We start from the raw sequence: 23,072 nt of genomic DNA on the forward strand, positions 1-23,072 counted from the left end.
CCATGTGACACGGGGCGGTGCCGATTCAGCGAGACGCAAGATTGCAACCTGCCAACCAACCAGAATCAGATGAACGATTGGCCTCCATGTGGCAAATGAAGATGCGTCACACCTCCAATGGTCGCATTGCCAAGGGGTTTTTTTCGTCCCTCTTTCAAATTTCGAGACATTGCAGCCGTATCAGCTGCGCTTTCTTGGCGGCCATGATGTGTGTTTGTATGTTTACCCCAAACATTCGCCTTGCAGAGGCATGATATGGGTTTTCCATTGTTACAGCGCGTGTCTGTACTGCATACACGTTTTTGTACAAGTACTTATATGGCTGTATGCACAGTTGGGAGTGCTCGTCCGCCCCTCCATCCAATGAGAAGCCCATGCCTATCTATGCTGGCTTGGGCGTATGCTTACCATTTCATTCAATGTTCTGAGAACAATATCAACCTCAACACCATTCGCAAGCCAAATACCAAAGCAACTCCAAAAGCGTACAGCGAATAAAGGGGTATAACGGTGGAGCTCGCGTGCTCCGTTCTGTTCTGTCCGTTCCGTTCCGTTCCGTTTCATCCGTTCCTCATTTTGCCCCTTCCGGCGAGGCAGCACCGACGATGCCGACGCACACGACTGCTGCTGCGGCTGCTAGACTGCCGAGGATCAGCATCTCGAGTCCCTCGAGAAAGCAGGAACGCCAGCTCCTCTGCTCGCCCCGCAAAACCCAGCTCTTGCCAGAGCCAAACGTCATCAGGGCGAAAAGGCAGAGACAGATGCTCCAGCGCAAAGCAAGACCGACGGTGGCGGCGAAGAAGTAGGGCAATAGAGGAATGACGCCACCGACGACGTATCCCAGCGAGATGGACAGGCCACTGGCGATGGGCCAGACGGGCAGGGACGGCTCCGAAAACGACGACAGCGACTTTTCCGTCTCGCCGAGTTCCCGAATGCCTGCGGCAGCGCGAGCGATACCGTCTGATCGGGACCGCAGCGCCGCCATCACGTCTGATAGGGTCGAAGAGGGAAGCGACAGGGGTTCGAGATGGCGACGAAGCAGTTCTTCGTTCAACCCGGCGTCTTGACGGTCCGCCTTCTCGTCGATGCTACCACGCGTGCTGCTCCTTGTGCTGCCGCCGCCGTTGCTGCTGCCGCCGCTGTCGCTGGTGCTCCTGTCGTGGAGCATCCCCCTCAACTCTTCCTCGTCGCTGGCGCCTTCGAGGCTGCTGTGGTGGCTGGATGCACAAGAGACCTGGTCTCGGGCAGAGAGGTAGCCGCCGATGCCCATGCTGATGCTGCCAGCGCACAGCTCGGCGAGTCCAGCGAGTATGACTGTGTTGGCGCGGCCGAGGGAGCTGAGACCAGCCGTCAAGGCAAAGGGCACGGTGAGTCCATCGGAGAAGCCGAGGGTGAAGTCGGACAGGAAACGAGCAAGGGAAGGGCTTCGGGTGCCAGCCATGGCGAGCGGCGATGTGGCCGTCTCGTGCGGGGAGTGTTCAGCGTGAAGCGTCGGCCTATAAGCGAGGGAAGGGGAGAATGCGTATCAAAGGGCTCGTCGTCATGGGGATAGGATTGATGGTGTTGAACGGCGCTCTCCGTCAGCTCTCTCCGTGACAAGCATCCAGTCTACATGTACATGTACGAGTATGAGGCCGGCTTGGGAGAGTCAGTTGATGAATGCTGTACTGTATGCCTGTACAGCTACAGTTACGTACTGGTCAAATGCACCCGCCACGCAGCAGCGGCTCGCTCGTGCTCGTGCCGTGCACCGGGACGGCGGCCGTTGGTGGACACCCAAGGGTAGCAAGCATTCGTCCGACTCGGTCCGTTTGTGAATGGGCCTTTGCATATGGTTCACATGACCGGTCATGTCCTGTCAGAAGTCGTGGGGGATGGAGACGGCAAGCTAAGCAGAGGCAGGATTCACCACGCACCATGACGGGCCTCCGTATCCATGTTCGAACTAGCAGCGTACGTACATGTATTCACTCATGTCAGCACCAGTTCTCGTACAAGTTCTCCGTAGGTGTGAGAAAAACACATAGGTTACTATACTCCCCTACACCCATCTCCACACTACATCTACGAAGTAAGTACTTGTACTGTACGGAGTTCTCGTAGTCCATTTGGCCGCAATCCATTGACCCAGCACAGCCGATTGATGGTAATTACAATGTTCGTGCTCCTGCACAGAGTAGTGTACAGTGTTATTACTCATGCACATGCGATGTGTGAGCAGAAGCCATGCAGTTGCAAGTACATGTACAGTAAGTAATACGCGTAGGATTTCCATCGCCGTGGTCACGCTCACACTCGCCCACACTCCAACGCGGCCACCCGGCACAGCGACGATTCCTTCATCGACCATCTCCACCTCCGCCTCCACCTCCACCTCCACCTCATCAGCCGTCAACGAAACAAGCCAAGGCCGTCGGCATGTTACACAAGGCGGACCGCTTCGGTATAACATTTCTGCATCCATGGAGGTCTGCCCCAACCACTCTGTACAGATTCTCAAGTCTCTTGCTTCGTTTTCCTTTTTTATACCCCTCATCGCCCACTTGATTCTGCAGAGTAGACGGCCCGGAGCGTGCGCGGGGTATGGGGGGAAGAAGAAAAACTTGGCCGTGCACTAATACAGCTCCGAGGCTGCCGCCATTGTCAGTCAGCACTTGAACGCTTTCTGCGTCGTATTGTACATGTACGTTCTCTGTACTCCGTACTCTGAATAGTAATCATAATTGTGCAGTGCAAGTACTTGTATTTCGCTTGCATGTTCTTGTAGCCACTGCAGTATAGCCGAGTGGTTTAAGTAGATACTGTACGGAGTAGTAGGGAACAAGAACGGTTCTGCGAACAGACTACACTTAACGCTACTCTTATTGACGCTCGAGTGTGCACATAAGTACAGCTACATGTACTTGTCCTTATGCGGAGTCTTCATTGCCCAACTGGTTGGTGCTAGAAATGAGATGTACACAAACAGAGGGTAATAGTACAAGTATCGTTTGGATCGCGCGCTCGCACGAGTTGTATCCGTAAGAATGGGACGATATAATAGACACTTGCAACATTAGTACTGTACAGCACACGTACTGTACGCCGAAGTAGAGTAAATACATCTATACACTGTACATACTTATATACTACAGGTACCAGTGTACCGTAGTATTACTCGAAGAATTACTGTACAAGTACTCCGTATGTACAGTAAATACACATGTACACCTAGTTACTTGTACAGTAGTACTCTACAAGTACATGGACAGGTAAATTTGCACATGACCTACGGCACCCAAGTAGTACTCCTGGGCATTGTCTACAGTAACTGTACATGTACTGTACGGAGTACAGTAAGTACATGCACATGTACTCCACACAAGACAACAATATTTAACTACGGAATGAATATTCCGTAGTTCAGGTGTACATGTACTTGTAGTCAAGTTTATCCACGATGCATGAGCAGTACTACGAGTATTAAGTACTGAAAGTACGGAGTGATATAGACCATATGACGAATGGAGGCTGGCGGCGCCCTCCTGACGTCGACCCACGTGCCGTCACCAGGCGTCGTGAAGATTCCTCTGGAAATAGTCCGCCCCTCTGACAGGGTCAACTGAGGATTACTGTGTACATTTGTACGAAAAACATGTACACAATGCACGGAGTACACTCGATTCCGGACATGTATGGAGTACTTCATACTCCGAGGTAAGTACTTGCTGTATTTGATCTACTTCCACTTACTTATACTTGAGTAGGTAGGTGGTACCTTGACATATACGAACACGGTGATAGTGCATGCCCGAACAGCAATTTACGGAATCCGGAGTACTCCGCAAATGAATTGATTCCGGCAAAAATAAGACTCGCTGGGATTCAGCCAGGCCACGGGAGGGGTGGACACTAGGTAGGTAATTACCTACATGTATTATATGTTACATGTGCAGTATTTACGGAGAAAGTACGGAGTAATACCGTACTGTAGGCACAAGTACAAGTACGGAGCACTAACACCTACAGTAAAAGTACAGTAAATAATACTGTGCTTGTAGCAACGTGCTGCCGGTCCGACATCATGCCGTCGCTCCCTGTGTGGAGTCTCCGGCCTATATGCCGTGTCTCCACCTCATACTTCCAGAAACAGGACGAGTATTATTATTAATACATGTCATCCGAGGAATAATGAAGGAAACGCGCGCACCTTCTCGCGAAGCCATCATCAAATCACGTCTCGAAACTGCGCACATGCCACGTCCCCGCGCCATCTATTTCCCAACTGCTCATAAGTCCCTGTACAAAACTGACAACGGAACACGTTGCAATTGTTCTCGTAATAGTAACACTATTCGTTGCAATCTACTGTATGTACACAAGTATCTGCGTGGTACTCTTTCAGCTCCATGCCGTGATTCGGATATCCACCCATCCATCATGATCTCGTCTCGCACAGTGCCTACTATGTACATACGAGTACCCCATCCTCGCCGCAACGGCAGCGAGTTTCCATGTGTCCTGCAGCAGTCAAGCAACCTACGGGACATCATTTTCGTAATCGGGCTCGTAGCCCTCAGGAGGGTGGAAGCCGTCGGGCACCTCGATCGTGTCCTCGTAGTACGTCGGCGCCGTGCTTCGGGCCCACTTGTCCTTGATGGACTGGAGAATCGGCCGGCCGTTCACGCTCTTGTCGAGCTTCATGTTCGGCGCAGGGAACTGCTTGTTGCCCTCTCCCGGGTTGAAGAAGCCGGCGTACGAGTAGTTCCAGAGCATGTCGCGGAAGCGCTTCTCCGACGACCACTCGCGCAGCTTGTCGCCGGTTCTCTCGGCAACCCACTCGAAAACGTTGGCACCGACGTCCCAGCGGCCCAGGGTGGGCAGTCCCCAGTTGGCAGACACGGTCGCGATCTGCGAGTAGTGGTTGTAAAAGTTTTCGTCGTACGTCGCCACGAGGTCCTCCGGCACGGCGTCGCCGAGGAGAATGCCGAGAACGTTGTTGCGCCTCTTGTACGTTTCGCTCTCGTCCCACGTGATCAGCACCAGCGTGTTGTCCATGAACCTCTTGTCGGTCAGGAGAGGCTCGAGGAATGAGCGGCACCATTCGCCCGCCGTCGTGATGGACGAGTCGTGACCGTCCGACGTCATGTTGGGCGTGATGAACATCCACTGGGGCAGCGTGTTCGCCTCGAGGTCTTTATGGAACATGGAGCGTGACGTGTCAATCATCGACAGGTTCTTGATCTGAGACAGGCCCTGCTCGCGGTACGTGATGCTGTCGTGCAGCACGGCCGGGTTGTGCTTGCGGACGTAGTCGTTGGACCCGTCCTCCTGGTTCTTGTAGGATTTGCCCTCGAAGCCCGAAAAGGGCATGTCCTCTTGGTACAGTCCCCACGAGATGCCGCGGCTCTCGAGCAAGTCGATGACCGTCGACACGTTCCGTGGTACGCGGTCGAAACCGTCCTTGCGCATGCCGAAGTAGTCACCCGCAATGCTGGCCAGGTAATTTGGCTGTGAAGGATGAGTGACGGCGTAGTAGTTGGTCAATGTGATGCCCTTGTTGCTGAACCATTCAAAGTTGGCTGTATCCTTCGTCAGTTCACCTATCCAGCCGGGGAAAAGGTGGGAGGGGGGGAGCGTACGGTCACCGTAGGACTTGTCGTAGTTTTGGTTCTCAAAATATATGATGGCGAGCCGGTCAAAGGCCTTGCCTTTGACATGGCTCGTCGGACTGCTCGTCTTGGCCGTCGCCGCAGCGGCAGCAACGTCGGCGGCCCCCGTTGCCGTGTACCGAGTCTCCCAGCCAGAGTCGGTCGGGGTTGCGGCCTTCATCTGGCACGGGCCGGCGAGGGCCATGCTGGCTAGTGCCAGCGCACTTGCGGTAGTGAACATCATCTTGGCTCAGACGTCACCGGAGTCTCTTGGCCTTCTCCGAACTAAGACGGCGTCGGCTTCAGACGGGAGCCAGTTGGTGGGCGGCTTCCTCTTCATATGGTCCAGGGCTGGTAGGCCACAGACGATATACCGTGTCATCCCTCCATCCGGGCTGCCGCGGCGCTCCCCGGACCAGATGCTACACTGTGCCGAGTAATAATGCCGCTTGGATCTCGCATGCTCCGCCTTCGTGAACGAGGAGGGGTGGGTGCGAGCTGCTTCCCCGGAGCGAGGTCATGATTTCGTCCATTTCCTCCGCGAACCATGTTCTTCGAGATCCCCATACTCGCAGGTACAGGTACGAGTACGACTATGGGCAAAAGTAGCCTGTAACTATGTGTAGAGGCAAGTAAGTACATGTAGGTAAGGTACATGTAGGTGTAAGCCTGTGCTCGTCTCGCATGAGGTACTGGTGACGGAGCTGGGAACGAGCATGACGGGTAAGCCTGAACGGAAGGCTGGGGCGCGGTGGGGATGGTGACAAAAGAACCCTCGTATCGCATTTGAACCGTCTGACGACCTGGGGCAGTCCGTCTCCGACACTAGTTGTAGATGTACTTGCATCCACTACGGCGAATCCTAGCACGTTTTTAGGGGTGCCTGTAATACAGCAAGAGCACGGAGTACAAGCAAGTACTGTACTACGTAGGTATTACGTGTACCTGCAGTACATACAACGTACATCAAGTACTTGCACCGACACCTACCGGCTACAATACTTGAACTGCCCAAGCACATCGTCGAAGGGAGAAGTGTGCATGTAGGTTAGTAGGTACATGTGCACGACTCTACCAAGTTTATCAGTACAGCACATGTGCAGTGCGAGGGCATGCATGTACTTGTATTAATGCATGTTAGAGTACTCTACATGGTCCTGGCCTTGCGGGGTGCTGCCGCCGCTGTCGACTATGTTTGCATGCAATGCTACTACATGTAGTTGTAGATATGGCATTACTTAGGTACTTGGGTGTAAGTACTTACTTGTACGGAGTACGTACTTGTAGATGGCACTTGCATGCGCACGAACAGTTGGCAGGTGGTATTATTGTTATTACATTACTCAACCTTACTCGTACGAGCAAATTTATCTTCATGCATGTATACATGTACAACTACAATTAGGTGTACTGTATGCCTACTTGTACATGAATTTTTTTGTTGTACTGTAGGTGTAAGTGCGGAGTACATGTATTCGTCGTCGATGATAGGTATCCCGGATCCGTGCAGATGCTGGTCAAGAAGCGAGTCCGTTGGGCGATGCAACCCGCACCATCCATGTCCAAGTCAACGCTTGGGTGGGGAACTGGAACTGCAAGGTATTAATATGTGCCGTTTCTTCGGACGAGTCTTACGGTCATGTCCACCCCATCTCTCCACCTTTTCCCCATGGACTACCAACATGGGCCGGCCAATGCACACCTACTCACGCACAGTACCTGTACTTCCGCCGGCACTGCTGCGACGGCGGGTCGGCTGGACGACGTCGCCAGGAGTCAGCAGAGGTGGCCATGCTCCGGCGTCGACTCCTTCGTGGCCAATGGAAAAATCCCCATAGGTAAGGACGGAGCCGGGGTCCGGGGTCGGAGGTCGGCTCAGTACCATCCCTGGCTGGCCGACGAGGACGAGAGAGTTTTGATGATGACGCTTGCTTTCACCGTCTGGCGTGCCTTCATCGTTCCGTGCTTCCGCGAGCGCCATGTATTCGACAGAAGTTGGCAGTGCTCGTGAAGCCGGCCAACAAGACGAGCGAAATGGTCGAGAGAATGAGCCCTTTCTCCTTCCAGATGGAACATTCGCCCACGACGACCTTGAGGCGGCAGTAGCCATCGAGCCGCACTTTCCTCCAGCATGCTCATCGTCACCCTTACCACCAACCGGCAAGCACCACCGCCAGCATGCCAATGGCAAGCTGTCCATTTTTCTCCTCCTCTTCGCACTCTCTGCTGTTGCTCTCACCGCCATCGTCTTGGGATTCCCTTCCGCCGCCACTCTCCCAGGAAGGGTCAAAGAGAGCGATGCTGGCCATGATTCCAGGCCCCATGGCACCGGATATGGTGATGACGCCACAGGTGCGATGAACCATGGCAACAGTACCGTCAGCGTCGTCCGATATCACGAAACGGTACCTACCGCAGCTCAGCTTAGAAACTCGTCCGAGTATATCCTCAGTCCATCGTGGAACTTTCATGCCCCTCCCACCACGCGCGAGTATCATTGGACATTCCTCGACGCCGACCTCAACCCGGACGGCGTCTTTCGCCCTATGATACTCATCAACAATCAGTTCCCCGGCCCCCTTGTCGAGTGTAACGAGGGAGACACGCTTGTCATCAAGGTGGACAACAAGGCCACCAACGCTACATCGATTCACTTCCACGGCTTGTTTCAGAATGGAACCAACTTCATGGACGGTACCGTCGGCGTCACCCAGTGCCCCATCGCCCCGAATTCCACCTTCACATATCGCTTCGACGTCCGCCGACAGTCCGGTACATACTGGTACCACGCCCACCACAGCGCCCAGGCGTCTGATGGTCTTGTCGGGCCCGTCGTCGTCCACAGCAACGACGAGCAGAACTTACAGGAGCTACCCTACGCAACGGACAGGGTCGTCATGGTCCAGGACCATTATCACAACTCCACCGCAGAGCTCCTCATGGATTACCTGCAGCCCGACAAGGAGAATGAGGAGCCCGTGCCGGACAACGCCCTCATCAACGGCCGCGGCGCCCGCAGCTGCCATGACTTTCCGGGCTACCGCTGCGATAGTTCGAATGCGTCCCCATCCATATTTGACCTCGGTGCTGGCGAGCGCCACCGGTTACGCTTCATCAATGTCGGCGCCTTTGCTGAGTTTCAGATTCAAATTGACGAACATCCCTTTTATGTCACCGAGGTGGATGGCACAGATGTCCATCCCGAGCCCTTCCATCGGCTGAGCATTATGCCTGCTCAGCGGTACAGCATCGTCATGGAAGCCAACGTCACCACGAGGGAAACATTTTGGCTGCGAGCTCGAATGGTGACGGACTGCTTCAGGACGAGCAACAGTCGTCTTATCCCCGAACTCAAAGCCGTCGTCCGGTACATCTCGTCGGAAACAGACGTTGTCGAGGCAAAGCCTACGAGCAGGAAGTGGGCCAACGTCACCGAAGTCGTCTGTAGGGACCTCAATACCACCAACCTCCATCCCATCGAGCACCTCACGCCCCCTCCTGCAGACGACTTCGTTGCTCTGCGCGCCAACTTCAAGATTGGCGCATGGCGCCTGTCCCGCGGCTTCTTCAACGACTCTACGTGGCATGCAAACGTCACCCATCCCTCACTACACCGGTTCCTCGACGCATCTACCGACTCCCAAACTGTTGCCGAGCCCTTTGGCATCAACCGTCGGGCCTTTGACCAGCACGGTGAGCTTGTGATGCAGACGCACGGCATCCGGACCGTCGACATATCCATCAACGACTTTGACGACGGCGCACACCCATTTCACCTCCACGGCCACAAGTTCTTCGTCCTTGCCCAGGAGAAGAGCGGATATCCCCCTCGCGCCAAAGATTTTCCCGCCTATCTCGCGGCGCGTGGTGGTGTGCCAGAGAATCCGCTCCGCCGAGACACCGTGACGGTTGAGCCGTACGCATGGGTCATCATACGGGTCGTGCTTGACAATCCCGGACTGTGGGCTCTTCATTGCCATAACATGTGGCACGCCGAGGCTGGCATGTCGATGCAGCTACTCGTACGGAGCGATACTGTCAAGGGCTGGAAGGTTGATCCGCAGCAGAGAAGCATGTGCGAACTTGAAGGTGTGTCGACGGGCATGCGCCCCAACGACGGCATCTGGTTCGGTTCTTTCTGAATGGCGGGAAGGGAGCGTGCATTCATGCAGCGGGAGTACGGGTCAGGGATTGCAACATTACGGCAAATTGCCATGCGGCGTTTGGGTGGGTATGCAAAATAGCACTCCATTTCCGGGAGTGAGCTTCGAGTCGATAGATCACCGCTCGGTCTGGTGAGATACAGTAATGAACTAACCATAGTCTATTACCGAGTCCCCTGCTCCTGGTACTTGCTTACCAGTCGTGCCCTCCTCGTGCGTTGCCACAAGGCGCTTGATACCCGCTGGTCCCCATCCATCACAACCCTATCTATGCATACCCGTCATCGAGTAGAAATGGCCGACGATCAAACGGGGAAAATATTGTGATATACCGCTCATGACAGGAGTCGGTGGCTGTCGAGTCTGGCGAAAAACAGAACGAAAATAGTTGTACAACGCCATCCCGGCAGAACTGAAAAGTCCGCTTGCAATTGCTCCGTCGCGTCGAAGCCTCGAGGGCCAACTCCGATGGAGACACTGACGCATTTTCCCCTGCCTCGCTATGCATGCCAGAAGGCTGAACCAAATGATAGAGCGGAGCCGACGCCGCAATGCTTCCCTTCCAATCGGCGATTATTTTCATGTGTCCAAAGCAGTTGCGAGAAGAACTACAACTTCCTCGCCACGTTGACTCCTGGATTGACGAAGGCCCGGGAGGCAATGTCGCTGAAGCGGCGCACCACGTTTGTCGTGCCACCGGTGACTTGTGCCTCGTCAAGAATAAATTTAGATGCGACCGCCAGCCGGCTTTTGGGGTCGGTTTCGTCCAAGTGCTGCGGGATCGTTTCTCCGTACCCGGCGTCAAAGTTGGGCGCGAGCTCCCTGACGACGGCGATGGAGTAGAGAAGGTCACGATTTTCGCGTCCATCGAGCAGATGGCGCATTCTACTCAGCACAGCTTCCCTGGCCTGCGCAGCCTGTGGCGAACCGGGGTTGTCTCGCTTGCGAACGAACTCGGCTAGGCTGTACCAGAAGTCAAACTGTCGGATTCGATGCTGGTCGTGATCGGCCGCCGGCGGTGCAAGAGGATTTTCATCCAGGTATTCTCCACACAAGAGGGTCTCGAGGACGCGCAGCCTATTCCTCGCCTCGGCCGCATCGCCATCAGCAGGTAGTGTGCTGCGTGCGCCGTTTGTTTGATCGGGGGTAGAGTATGCTGTGCAAGCGAGCTCCCATACGATCCTCGTCTCGAGGACGCCAGAATAGGTCATCTGGGTGTGATCATTCGCCTTGACGGCTTCCAATATTTTCAAGAATGAGGCCATGTGCTCAATCAGAGCGGCATCCTTGGGGAAAATCATCTTGCCGTTGTCCATAAAGAAGTACCAGGTCGTTTCGAAGAAGGCGCCGAGAGCCATGGCGTACATTTCGTGATAGACCCTGGTGATTTCATTGAAAGTATCCTCCGTGTGGCTTACCTGCTGCGGTGGGGGGGGTGGGCCGAGCAAGTCGATGATATCGTTGATCTTCATTCTCTTGCCTGAATAATGTGTTAGCGCCGGAGGGAGGGTTTCGACTCTCGGCATTGGCAGCTCACCTGGGGGGGGGTGGCGGCCGTCGTCAGAGAACGATTGATTACGATCGAGCAAGCTCGAGCCGTCTTGGAGGGACGTGGAAGGTTGTTCGGTGCCAGACGAGGGATCGCAGGCAGTTTCGTCCTTGACGGGGGTGATGACAGCAGTGGAAGGGCTGGGGCAGTAGTTGACTGCTGTCGAAGCGAACTCGCTCGAAGTCGGGCTCAGGGTCGTGGTCGAGTCTGCAGCGTAGGCACTCGGTAGCATGGACGGCTGGCTGCCGTACGAGTTGTCGGGCCGCGGGGCCAAGACTGGGGTCGAGCGTAGGCTCGTGGAGGGCAGAACAGAGGTAGGGACGGGTTGTATATGAGAAAGTTGTGGCTTGAAGATGGGGTCGTATCCCGAGCACTCTCGTTTCGACTTCCGGCAATTGTTGCAGGTCGGGTGAGCTTCGTCGCACTGGTGGCAATCAAGTCAATACGCAGGAAGAAATGAGCGGGAGGCGATGTTGGAGAGACGATGTAAAGGGGGTCGACGAGAAGGGCAAGGATGTCCGCGCGGTGTCCGTTATGTTCACCACGGAGAGCGGGATCAAGCTTCGAGCAGGGTAGGTGCAAGGCGCTGGTGGGTCGACGCGTCGAGGCGCTGAAGGGCCCGGAGCGGAATAATAAATGGTGCGATTCACGGTCGCCTTGCGGCACCATGAGCACCACCAAGCTCGACAGCGGTCTCACCAGAAGCGGCGCGCATCGGCCATGGGTGACAATTTCTGGACGGAAGAGTCTGCTTGCGAAAGTGCAATGCAGTGCGAGAATGTGAAGGGTAGATGTAGGTAGACAAAGATCTGGTGGAGCGGGGGGAATACGGCAACGATTTCGCATACCTTGATCCGTCTCTTGCGACATGTCATACACCCGGTTTTGGTTCGGCGCTTGATCTCCTAAAAAAAGAGGTCAGCCGTGAGGTTTTCTCGCTTGTTTGAGTATCGGTTGGTTGGAGGTGAATGGGGGCGGGTGAAACATGTGGTGAGATTCGTCTGCCCACACGTACCTTCTTCGGACCTCTGCTGCCTAAGATGCGAGGGTCGTGGGGAAGCGGGTAGCGGACTATGGTCTCGTGGGAAAACCCATTACTCGTCGGCAAGGGTATGGAACTGTGGGAGTAGAAGTTGAGCGGATTTGAGATGGGCGTGGGAGGCGCAGTGGTGACAGTCGAGGCGGCGTGATGAAGAGGCTGCGGCTGTGTGACGGACTGCGGCATGGACGAAATAGGTCGCATGCTGGGGAGCGGCGGCACCGGGGCGTTCGCGCCAACGGCGTTTAGCGGATAGGCCTCAGGGGATTGGAAGGCGGCGGCGGCAGGATCTGGGGGTTGGTGCAGAGTCGAAGTCGACGGCAAGCTCGCGATGGGCACGAAGGATGGTCCAGATGGTGAAACGGACGGCGGTGCTGCTGCTGCGACGGCGGTGAGCGTGACGGGCGAGAAGTTGGACATGTCACAGCCGGCTGAGGGCCCGGTGACATGCTCCCCGGCCAAGATGCTATGGCTATGGTCGCCGTTTTGCGTGGATCGAGAATCGGGGGCGGGAGAGGCGACGGCGGCTGAGGGCGACGGCGGCTCAATCGATGATGGGGCGGTCACAGGCAGGCCGCCCGGGGCAGTGGTGGCAGCAGGCTGGCCAGCAGTCGGTGGGCCAGCCTCAGCATGCAGCACCGGAGGTAACACAGGAGCTGGAAGCGGACCTCCGGACGGGGCAGCTGACGGCAGAGACTTCGGCGTCGCGGGATTCGCTGCCGTCGGGGGGTCGACGGATAGAGGTGAGGGAGCAGGTGAGGGAGCGGGCGAGAGAGCGGGCGAGAGTGTGGTGGAGTGAGAGAGATCGGTGGAGAGCGTCGTACGAGCAGAGGCGGCGGAGGCGGCGGCGGCACCCGCATCGTCATGGGGCCATGCTGGACCTTTGTCCGCAGAACTGAGGGCCATCGCCGCCGTCTGCCGACTGTTGAGTTTGCAATCGATCGACGTCTACGGTGACTTGGGTGACATCGACAAGGGCAGCGACCGTAGCTCGTCGTGTCCGTCGTTGTCGTCGCGCTCGTGACTCGTTTTCTCTCGATCCCGTTTCGGGTCTCGTCCTGATTCTGGCTCCGGTTCTGGCTCTGGCTCTGGCTCGGGCTCGGGCTCTGGTTCTGGTTCTGGTTCCTGTAGGGGGCATGCGGCCCGCCGGATGCTGCAAGCTGCAGGCACGCGTGCACGGGAACCCTGCTGGTGATGGAAAATTGGAGATGAAGACGACCGGGGGGGTGAATGAAACGGCCCTTCGGCAGGCAGGGGCGTTGCCGCGGCCAGCCAGTTCACTTGTTGCCGAAGTTGAAGCGGCAAGGATGGATGATTGCCAATTGGGGCTGGATGATGAACATTGGTGGTCGGCAATGAATGCCCCCCAACCGACGGGAGCTGCAGCTCGGCGTAGCACACGGTCCAGCAAGACTGCCTGCCTGCTGGTCCTGCTGCTGCTGCTGCTGCTGCTGAGGCGAACGGGGTGCAGATGAGCGTGGCGAAAGAGTGAGTGGTCGTGAGAAAAGAAAAGATGGGGACGACCGGGCCGCTGGGGGCGAACAGGATTGGATGCGCCCACCAAGGGGGATCTGGTAGTTGGAATTGGGGGCGGGGGGTTTGGGGGCTTTTTCGACCCTGCCGGCGCGACCAGATAAGGCGAGTATGGTGCCAGCGGCCGTCAGTAATGCGAGCAGATGGAATGGATAGCGGTACGAAATGCAAAGCCGAAGCGTCGTCGGAGGTCACTGTAGGGAATATTTCCCGCTTGTGCTCGTCTTTTTTTTGGAGCAAGGGTACCTATCATGCACTTGAGAAGAGGTAAGCAAGCCATTGGCTTGCTACTAACACCTTGCATACGATCAATACTGCACCTACCAGTAATGTACCTTCACTGATCAATACACCGACAGTATAATAGAACGAAGTCCATACTTGGTACGAGTAGCATTGGTACTCATACGGATGCCAAAGGGTACAGCGAAAATGCAAGTCCTTGCCAAAAGATATAGGAATGCCCAGCAGCCTCGTTCACCGTTGGCCAACAGCGCCATGCCCGTATCGCTTCGCTTCCAACCTAGCATCCATTGGCCCTCCCGCACGACGGATCTTGATTGCCTACCTCTACTGTCACATCAGATCTGTCTGGCACAACGGCACCTAAGCTGATTTGGAGGTAGTGTGGATCGACGGTTGTCTTAGCCTCGCCCGACATCGCTGCTGCCCGTCGTAGTCTCCAGCGTATCCTCCTTGCGCTGGGTATTCTCTGTTGGTGCCTGCAAGGCCATCGCCATCTTGCACTGCTCATACGTGCGTGCTGACCGAGGAGATCGGCGGTATCTCTTCTTTGCATTGCCGGATACTGTTGGCGTGCACTGAGTATGCAAATGGACAATCTATTGAATTTGGTTCTGTTGATAACCAACACTAGGTGCTGCCGCTTGTCACAGTACGGGTATTCTGCCCACAACGGCAATAAACCTCAAATATCAGGAAGGATATAACAGTCCAAAATATATCACATGATATCCATCACCCAGTAACGATATTGGTATACGACTACACAATCGGAGACTGTACTGTAATGTACGGCTACCAACCTACCGTTGTCCCGTCCTCCATGACCTACCCTACACCTTCACCTGCCTCATGCACTTTCTCCGTCTGGGAATGACGAGAAAGACAACTTCGAGCAGTCTCCAACTCCAAACTGCATCCATCCGCAAGGGGCATGAACCCACCACCACCCTCCCTTTTATCTGGCAAGGCCTTTCACATGTCAGCACCGCCCTCCTCATCAGAAGTTGGCCGCATGCATGACCGACACCGACCCATCCACACGGATACCATGGTTCACCGTCAATCGTTCAAGGTTTCCCTCCACGTTTCCTCGTTCATGCAGCACTCATCCATCCGCAGCCCAGCTACGCCGGTCACCTGGCATACCCACGCTCCTACCACGCTCCTACCCACGCTTTGGTGGCGGCAAGACACCAACTACAGTATTCGTTCCGATAAGCGATGGATGGGATAGTGAACGACGTTGGTGGACACTACTACTGTACGCAATAGGACCCTACCCTGACCTGCCGCGATGGCATATCGACCTGCAGGCACGAGTAAACGAGAGGATGACTCACGACAGCAGCGAACACTGTCGCATCAGCGGCTCCACCCTTCTCCAGTTGACACCCGAAACGACGTCCCGCTTTACCCCCCTCTCCTCACCCACAACCATCCACGGGCTGCCGTGGCATTCGCTCGTCTCAGGCTCGTACGTCCACGCCAGGCACCAACCCCGACTCGCACCCTGGCATTTCGCCCTGCACTCTTCATCGTCATGAATCTCTTTCCACGTCTTCGTCTGCTCGCCTCGCGCTCCGACGTGGTCCCCGGCCAGGTACGGTGGTGCCTCCTTGCCGTACGCCTCAATGGGCTCCCGTGCGAAGAGGGCCCAGAGCTGACCCCAGAGCACCGGATCCTTGATGCCGGTGAGCGCCCGCTCCGTCGCCGCCATGGCTCCCGGCGTGCGCAAGCCGTGGAAGGAGACGACGGGTGAGCAGATGCGGTCCTCTCGGATGCGCGTCGTCGATGGTGCCTCGCCGTTGAAGTAGTGGCAGTAGCGCTCGTCGAGGTAGACGCCCACCTTCTGCAGCGTCGTCGCCACGAGCCGATCGCCCCAAGTCTCGTCCAAGGAGGCGACGTAAGCACCCGAGAGGACGTGGCGCTGGCTGAAGAGCCTCTTCATCGCCTCGCCCGACAGCAGCACCGCCGAGCCGCCGTGGGCAAAGCGGCCCTTGTAGTCGCCGACGGCGTTGCCGAGGTACTGCGCCTTTGCCGGGTTCAGGTGACCGAGCAAGAGCTCGAGCGAGGGCTTGACGAGGTACGTGTCGTCGTCGAGCATGATGTACCATTTCTTCTGCGGTAGTCGCTTGTACGCGAACTCCATGCCCATGATGAACTGATGAGCACCACCCACCATCCCGTCAGCCATCGAGGCGGCCTCGTCATCGTTTGTTGGACACTCACCTTGAGAGCATCGAGTTCCCAACCGTACGTCTGCCCTAGATGCAGCGCCTTCTCCTCGTCGCCCGCCGCCACGGCCCCCTGCAGCGTCTTGTACTTGGTGAAGCGCTGGTGCTCGGAATGCTCGCTGTCGATCTTGGTCTCCATGACCATCCTGATGGCGTCGTGCACCTGGGCGCCGAGCATCTTTGCTTCCGTCTTGTTCACCGTGGTCCAGTCGCCGACGACGAGGAAGCTGCGGCCCTCTTCACCGAGTAGCCCGCCGTTCCCTCCGAGCGCCCTGAGCTGCTCGGGGACCCGGTGCCGGGTGCCGTAGCCGGTCTTGATAAGGTAGCCGACGTCGGTGCGAAGGTCGACCCGGTACCGCGCAGGTTGCCTCAGCCAGCCGTCGCGGTCCGACGTCTTGCCTTGGAGGAAGTTGGCGACGCGAGCGGCGTTGAAGCCCAAGGCGAGGCGAAAGGTCGAGTCGGGCGGCAGTCTGAGGTAAAGGACGGCGAGGGTGAGGAGAAATAGGGTGCCAACGACGACGAGCCGCCGCCGCAGCCGTCGTGGCATGTTGAGAAGGTTCGTGTCTGCAGCACGCATGATGGAAACTGTGAGCCGCGCGAGTTTCAGCCCGTGCGAGCGCCTCGATCAATGTCGTGCTTCGGAAGCAGTCGCAGGGAATTCCATCATCCGTGCGTATGTCGAGCGCTTAGCGTTGGGCGGGCGGGGAGGGGATGCTTTGCGATGGGCAACAGGCGCCAGGCTATGGTCTCTTGCTGAACAATGAGCAAGAGAGCTCTCGACTTCCTCCTGGCTTGCGAGATGAGACCTCTGCTGGGTGCAAGCGCTCGTCGTAGGCGTCGGTAGGGTCTTTCAGCGCTGGAATGGGGGGAAAGCGAAGCGCGTGCGTGTCATCCTTCAGAATGGGGGGTTAAGAGAATGCTGACTCAGCTCTCATGTCACCAGCGTTAGTTGCGAGTGCAGCAAGTGTAGCTAGCTGCTTGTAGAGAAGATGATTTGATTCTTTGTACGGAGAACTGAGTAATGAGCTACCGGCTCCTTTCGACGTTCAAGATGGCAGTACATTCGCTCTGCTGCAATCTCCACGACTTGGCGTGGTGTGCTCCTTGGCTACCGAGACACGTCATCATGATCGACTGCGTCCCCATTCAGCCACAACCTCTCTCACGATGCCTAGATCTGTCCTGCATCACGGGTAGCTCGCATGCGCACGAGGAAGCTTTTGGCTCTTCCTCCTCTCATATCCTGTCGGCGTCCAAACACTGAGTGAGACAGGATGGCGCATAGCTAGGAATGCTTGTATCGATGCATAGAAACACCACGAACGCCCGCCATGCAACTTCCCATGTGCTCGTTTCCTCGTCACATGCCGTCAACGCCGCCCAATGTAGAAAATCAATGCGGTGAGTTGGATCGCCATCCGGCTTGGACTCGCGTCGGTGCCCATCAGGCACGACCATCGACGGTCCAGGCAGGTCGGTCCAACATACTCTGTGGCTACGCGCCTGTGTCCAGCTCGTAGAACAACAGGTAGACCTCTCTCTCCATGCTCAAAACCTCGCTCGTCTTGGCCTCGCGTACCTTTTCGTCGCTGACGCGCCACCACTTTTCAGCAGCCGGCCTCTTCCGCTTCATCGCCTGCTTGGCCCTGGCCGTGTCCGGCTGCATGTTGGCGAGGGCGCCGGCCGGAGACGAGGCACCGTCGGGCGTCAGCTTTGACGACACCAGCCTCGAGAGGGTCGACTTGGTGCCGGCGGCGACGGAGCGGAGGCTGCTCGCATCGACGTCGCCATCCCTCGGCGAACGCGGGATGCTACGCGGTGCCGCCGTGAGCGAATCGAGCGACGGCGTCGACAGGTTGGTCGCCGGCGAGGGCGATGGCGAGGGCGACAGCAGGTCCGGCGTCGACATGGCTGGGCTCGCCGCCTGACGGGCGACAATCTCGGGCGTCGACATGGGCGTCGGCGTCCGGCTGTAGACGCCCGACGGCTGGAAGGTGTTTGTGTTGTGAAAGTGCGACGGTGGGTTCTGCCGCCGAAAGGCCTCGTAGTGACCGCTGTTGTGGCCGCCCCTGTGGGTGATGATGCCGAGAAGCTTGTACCTGTGCTGGTCGGCGAGCCCTCCCAGCGGCAGCTGTTCGGGAAAGGACACCTTGGCCGAGTTCTTCTGCGTCATCTGGCCGACGCCGTAGATGGACCGCGACAGGTGAATGGCCAGGATCTTGGGAAAGAGGGTCATGCGTGTCGTCTTGGCGATCCTGCGCCTCGGTGCGTAGCGCATGTCGCCCAGCTCGACGCCTTGGGGCGGGTTTTCAGGATCCATCTCCATGGCCCGCCGGAGCTTCTCGATGCTTTCCCGAGCCTGCTCCTTGAAGGCGTCCGAGGTGGACCGCGCGAGCTCGTGCTCCAGGTTCGTCTTTGTCTGGACGAGGCGGCACATTTCGCATTTGAAGTCGTCGATGTACTCGGTCTTGAAGATGCCGTCGAAGCAAGCGCCGAGCGACGTCGACGAGGCATGAGGCACCGCCAGGGTGATGGTGCAAAAGGTCTCCTCTCGGGGCTTCGTCTTGTACTTGCACGTCTGGCAGACCAAGTGGGATTCGTATCGGCCTTCCATGGGGAAGCCCTCCTCCAGCTCGAGGTGTATCGGGACGCCATCGACGTCGGGCTCGGCGTCGGCATCGCATAGGCCGTTGGTGAGGAGCTCGGGAACCTTTTCGTCTTGCGACTCGTCGCCATCGGTTGCCGGCCGAGAGGGAAAACCGCGGGTGCGAGCGTGATATCGAGCGCGCTGGCCGGCGTGGTACTCGTCCTTGAGTCGTTCGGCGACAATCTGCAGGAACTCCTGGGCGTCCTGCTGCTGCCTGCTTATCCGCTGCTTGAAGGCGACCTCGAGGACGTGTACGAAAGGAAAGGGGGAGATGGCCTTCCTAGCGATGGGCCGCTCGTTAAGCGCATCCAGCATCTCCTTCAGCCCGCGGGTGACAATGCCCTCTTGCAGGCCCTCGAGTCTCCACCGTTCGAGCCTCGCGCCGCCGTCGGGCTGGACGAGGTTGGAGTAGACGGCCGGGTCCTCGATGCGGCGTCGGTGGGTTTCGCGGATCAGGTAGACGCGAAGATTGCCGAGACCTGCGAGGACCTGGAGGACCGAGTTGATGAAGCAGTCGTTGGCCTGGTTCCGCAACCCGACGATCGTTTTCCGGCGCGAGCTGGCGGCCGAATCATGATCGATGGCAAACGTCGGCCCAAAGACGTAGATGAGGGCAACAGCAGCGAGGGAAGCCCCGGCGGCGTACGAGACGACTGTCGCCGACTTGCTGTCGGGCATCGTGGTCGTGGTCGTGGTCGTGGTCGGGGTCGGTCGATGCTCGTTTTCGCGGAGACTCGGATGCAACGGAGAGACAGAAGGGCCGGCCGGGACAGGCGAGAGAGCCTGGAGAGGAGGAGGAGGAGGGGGGGGGGGGAGACGAGGAAGAGGGCGAGGAAGAGGGCGAGGATGATGTTACGTGAGCGTCGAGTGCATGTCCGAGCAGGCAGTCGGTCGGCTACCGAGAAGGAAGGGGACTCGACGCGGAAGGCGACGTCATTGCAGAAGGGACGCAGGCCCAGGAGTAAGCAACCGGCTTGAACGCAGTTGGAGGGGCAGGGCAGTTGGAGGGACAGTTGGAGACGTAGTTGATGATGCAGTCGGAGGTGTAGACGAGTGCGAGTGTGAGTGTGAGTGTGAGTGCGGTGTGCTGAGGCGGGCGCGGCGTGCGAGTGCGAAGGGAAGGAGGTTGGAAAACGACGCACGCTCATGACGAACTAGGTAGGTACCTAATAGTAGGTAGGACCAGTAGGAAAGAATTGGTATTATTACCGTACTAGGCATTATTAGCTAGGGCTGCATAACGTTGGAATATCGCAAGTGCGAGCACATCCACGCAAGTACAGTAATAACTGGGTACTTTATAGTACTCCGTAGGTGTTGGAGCTCTACGCTCTACGGAGTACGGAGTAAGTAATACTTACTTAAGTACTCCGTACAAGTACGGTGTTCCGTACATGTGCAGTAATAATAATACTTGTACACATGCAAGTACCTTGCAGGTAATAATATCTCAAGGCACGTACATGTACACTTACAGTACTGGACTCGCTTGTATACCAGTACTGTGCGTTCAAGCACTTGTGCTGTCCTCGTAGTGACTCACATACTGTAGGTGTACAGCAAAGTAAGCACATGCCCTCCGTACGGAGGAAGTACAACCAAGTATTTCGCTGTTATTTTCCTACCAACAAGTACAGTACATATATATGACTCTTGCCCTGCGAGGCCACGATAAACAAACGAGCTCCGGCAGTAGTTCTTCCGGAGCACCAAGCACCTTCGACTCGGCCAGCGCGGGCTCGGAAGCGGACTTGAGCTACTGTCAAGAGACTCCAGGTGCATACTTGACCCCAGGTGCATACTTGTACTGTATGCAACGGTGAGTACAGTGTACCCATCCCCCCTTCACCTCTACCTTGACTTGCTGTGCTGCCTCTCTCTCTGCTCCGCGCGAGGCCCAGTCTATTCACAGCGCCATTTGATGGATAACTCGCGGGACGAGCGGGAGAGAGTCGAAGAAATCTGTATCATGGCTAGCCATCGCATGCTTGCTTCGTGTCAACGGCCCCGTTGTCTGGAATCCTGCCTGCCTGCACCCATCTATCATGGAATATCGGCACGCAGAAGTGGCACTTCATGCCGTCGTACCAAGCATCGCTGCAAGCGAGCGAGCAAGGGCCGCCCTAGCCATCGTGGCCAATCTTGTTCCCCGACCATCCCCACAGCGTCCCGCTGAGGGCGCCTCGCTTGATCCAGTTCGTGACCAGCTCCTGCGGCGTTTCGTCGCCGTAGTAGGATGTCGGCACCTCGTACACCTCGACCGTCATCATCTCGGACGGGTCAATCTCCTTCCACCGGCGCGTGTTCACCTCGGGGAACTCGTAGGCGGCGCCGAGCAGCACCACCTTGATCTTCCGGCCGAGACGCGGGTCCTTGCGGGGGAGCTTGTGGAAGTATTCGTCCTTGATGTTGGTCGACTCGAGCTGCTGCGGCCGCGCGAGGACGACGTGGGCCAGCTCCGGCAGCGTCGCAATGTCCCACCAGAGCCAGTGGCTGTTCATGGGCACGCCGAAGAGGACGAGCCGCTGCAGGCTGGGCCACAGCCGCCAGACGTCCGTGTGGGCCTCGGGCACGCTCAGCGCCGGGTACTCGCCAAGGCAGACAAACTCCTCCAGCTTGGTGAGCTGCTCGAAGCCCTCGCGCAGCGTTCGCCTGACGCTGAGGTGATCGTCGAGCGGATCGAGGCTGCTAAAGGGCATCTGCACCACCAGCCGCCGCAGCGTGTCGCCGACCTCGCAGAAGAGCTCGCGCACCCACACCGCCGTCGGAGGGTCGTCGAGCGAGCTGACGAAGGGGGCGAGGTAGAGCGACGTCAGGTGCCGCAACGAAAGCACCGCCGGCAGGGTTGGCACGAGCCTCGACATGCACAGCAGCACGTCGGCGAGGCGGCGGCTCGAGTCGACGTAGACGCATCGTTGACGGAGCAGCCTCGTCGCCTGGCTATACGTCGCCCGCGACACCCGCGTCAGCGAGACGAGCGTCCGGGTCGAGAGGTGCGACGGCGGGAGCAACGCCTTTGGGTTCGCGGGCAAGACGCAGTCGATGATGTGCAGGATCAGCTCCGTCGGCAGCTTGGCCTGGGCGCGTGATGCGCGAGCAGTGGAGGAGAGGGACTCCATGGACGGGCAGGCCGATTGGTTGTCACATGGTCGGACGAGGAGGCGAAGAGTCCAGCCGGTTCTCGAGAGAACGGGCGCGATAGTTGGATGCTAGGTACCGACGCAGGCTGGGAAGAGTCGAGTCCACGGAACAACGTAACGCGAGGAGGTGCTTGATGTAGGTGTAGGTACAAACGTCGGGTGCACCTCGATGTTGGTTGTGTTCTAGGTATAATACGCGTGGAGGTGCGAGTAGATGTAGGTGTCCGTTGCACCAAACTGCTACAGGTATTATTAAAGGGGTGTTTGTACATGTACGGAGTACTCGGTAGGTACTGTAGGTACATGCACTGTACTGTAGGTTAATGGTGGTACAACTGTACTTGGGCTGTAAAATAATTACGTCACCAGTGCCTCGTTCTTTTGGCCCTAGAGGCTAATAGTAACAGTTAGTACGGAGTACCTAGTACTAGGTAGCAGAGCGGAGTATTATCACCTGTAAATTGGACTGGCACCGAGCGGGGGAGGGAACGTTGCTGACGTACAGCTGCAGCCAAGTACTAATGTACAGCAGTCGTGGTGAATGGTCAGTACATGTAATACTGGAGAATTCACCGTAATGCTTCGCACTTGTGGTGGACCTACACCTACCTGCACGCTGCAATGCAGTGCAGAATAAAAATACCTCGTGCGTATTGTACGTGAGTAGTAATTATCAAGGGCACACATGTCGTTTGACCATGACCTTTGGCCAAGTCGTTCGCCGACTTCCATCACTTTACACGTCGGATATTCGTGCACCCACGACGAGCAGCATTCGAAGCTCCTGCAAGGAAATCTGTGTGATGCATCGCCGTGGCGATGCTGACGCTACGTACTACATGCATTACTGCCAAGACCACGCTGATGCGCTTTCCCCCCTTCCCTCCC

The 23,072-nt window shown here is 57.0% G+C and overlaps 7 protein-coding genes across 7 annotated transcripts; 1 reads left to right on the forward strand and 6 right to left on the reverse strand.

The window, feature by feature from the left end:
* Positions 1 to 571: 571 nt before the first annotated feature.
* On the reverse strand, positions 572 to 1,444 carry DCS_03878 (uncharacterized protein; the record flags this gene model as incomplete). Its single annotated transcript, XM_040801191.1, has 1 exon — positions 572 to 1,444. One exon carries the CDS (start codon positions 1,442 to 1,444, stop codon positions 572 to 574), a length of 873 nt encoding a protein of 290 aa, XP_040656224.1.
* A 3,077-nt stretch (positions 1,445 to 4,521) lies between these two features.
* On the reverse strand, positions 4,522 to 5,877 carry DCS_03879 (acid phosphatase; the record flags this gene model as incomplete). Its single annotated transcript, XM_040801192.1, has 1 exon — positions 4,522 to 5,877. One exon carries the CDS (start codon positions 5,875 to 5,877, stop codon positions 4,522 to 4,524), a length of 1,356 nt encoding a protein of 451 aa, XP_040656225.1.
* A 1,735-nt stretch (positions 5,878 to 7,612) lies between these two features.
* DCS_03880 (L-ascorbate oxidase) lies at positions 7,613 to 9,775 on the forward strand (the record flags this gene model as incomplete). The annotated part of the gene is made up of 1 exon (XM_040801193.1): positions 7,613 to 9,775. The coding sequence occupies one exon, from the start codon at positions 7,613 to 7,615 to the stop codon at positions 9,773 to 9,775; it is 2,163 nt and encodes a 720-aa protein (XP_040656226.1).
* A 629-nt stretch (positions 9,776 to 10,404) lies between these two features.
* DCS_03881 (uncharacterized protein) lies at positions 10,405 to 13,290 on the reverse strand (the record flags this gene model as incomplete). The annotated part of the gene is made up of 3 exons (XM_040801194.1): positions 10,405 to 11,769; positions 12,194 to 12,250; positions 12,361 to 13,290. 3 exons carry the CDS (start codon positions 13,288 to 13,290, stop codon positions 10,405 to 10,407), a joined length of 2,352 nt encoding a protein of 783 aa, XP_040656227.1.
* Positions 13,291 to 15,499: 2,209 nt separating this feature from the next.
* Positions 15,500 to 16,974, reverse strand: DCS_03882 (glycosyltransferase family 31; the record flags this gene model as incomplete). Its single annotated transcript, XM_040801195.1, has 2 exons — positions 15,500 to 16,324; positions 16,393 to 16,974. 2 exons carry the CDS (start codon positions 16,972 to 16,974, stop codon positions 15,500 to 15,502), a joined length of 1,407 nt encoding a protein of 468 aa, XP_040656228.1.
* A 918-nt stretch (positions 16,975 to 17,892) lies between these two features.
* Positions 17,893 to 19,722, reverse strand: DCS_03883 (Ubiquitin carboxyl-terminal hydrolase 16; the record flags this gene model as incomplete). Its single annotated transcript, XM_040801196.1, has 1 exon — positions 17,893 to 19,722. One exon carries the CDS (start codon positions 19,720 to 19,722, stop codon positions 17,893 to 17,895), a length of 1,830 nt encoding a protein of 609 aa, XP_040656229.1.
* Positions 19,723 to 21,167: 1,445 nt separating this feature from the next.
* DCS_03884 (uncharacterized protein) lies at positions 21,168 to 22,163 on the reverse strand (the record flags this gene model as incomplete). Its single annotated transcript, XM_040801197.1, has 1 exon — positions 21,168 to 22,163. The coding sequence occupies one exon, from the start codon at positions 22,161 to 22,163 to the stop codon at positions 21,168 to 21,170; it is 996 nt and encodes a 331-aa protein (XP_040656230.1).
* Between the last annotated feature and the right edge of the window lie 909 nt (positions 22,164 to 23,072).

Source organism: Drechmeria coniospora, chromosome 02, assembly GCF_001625195.1.
Source record: "Drechmeria coniospora strain ARSEF 6962 chromosome 02, whole genome shotgun sequence".
Taxonomy (NCBI): domain Eukaryota; kingdom Fungi; phylum Ascomycota; class Sordariomycetes; order Hypocreales; family Ophiocordycipitaceae; genus Drechmeria; species Drechmeria coniospora.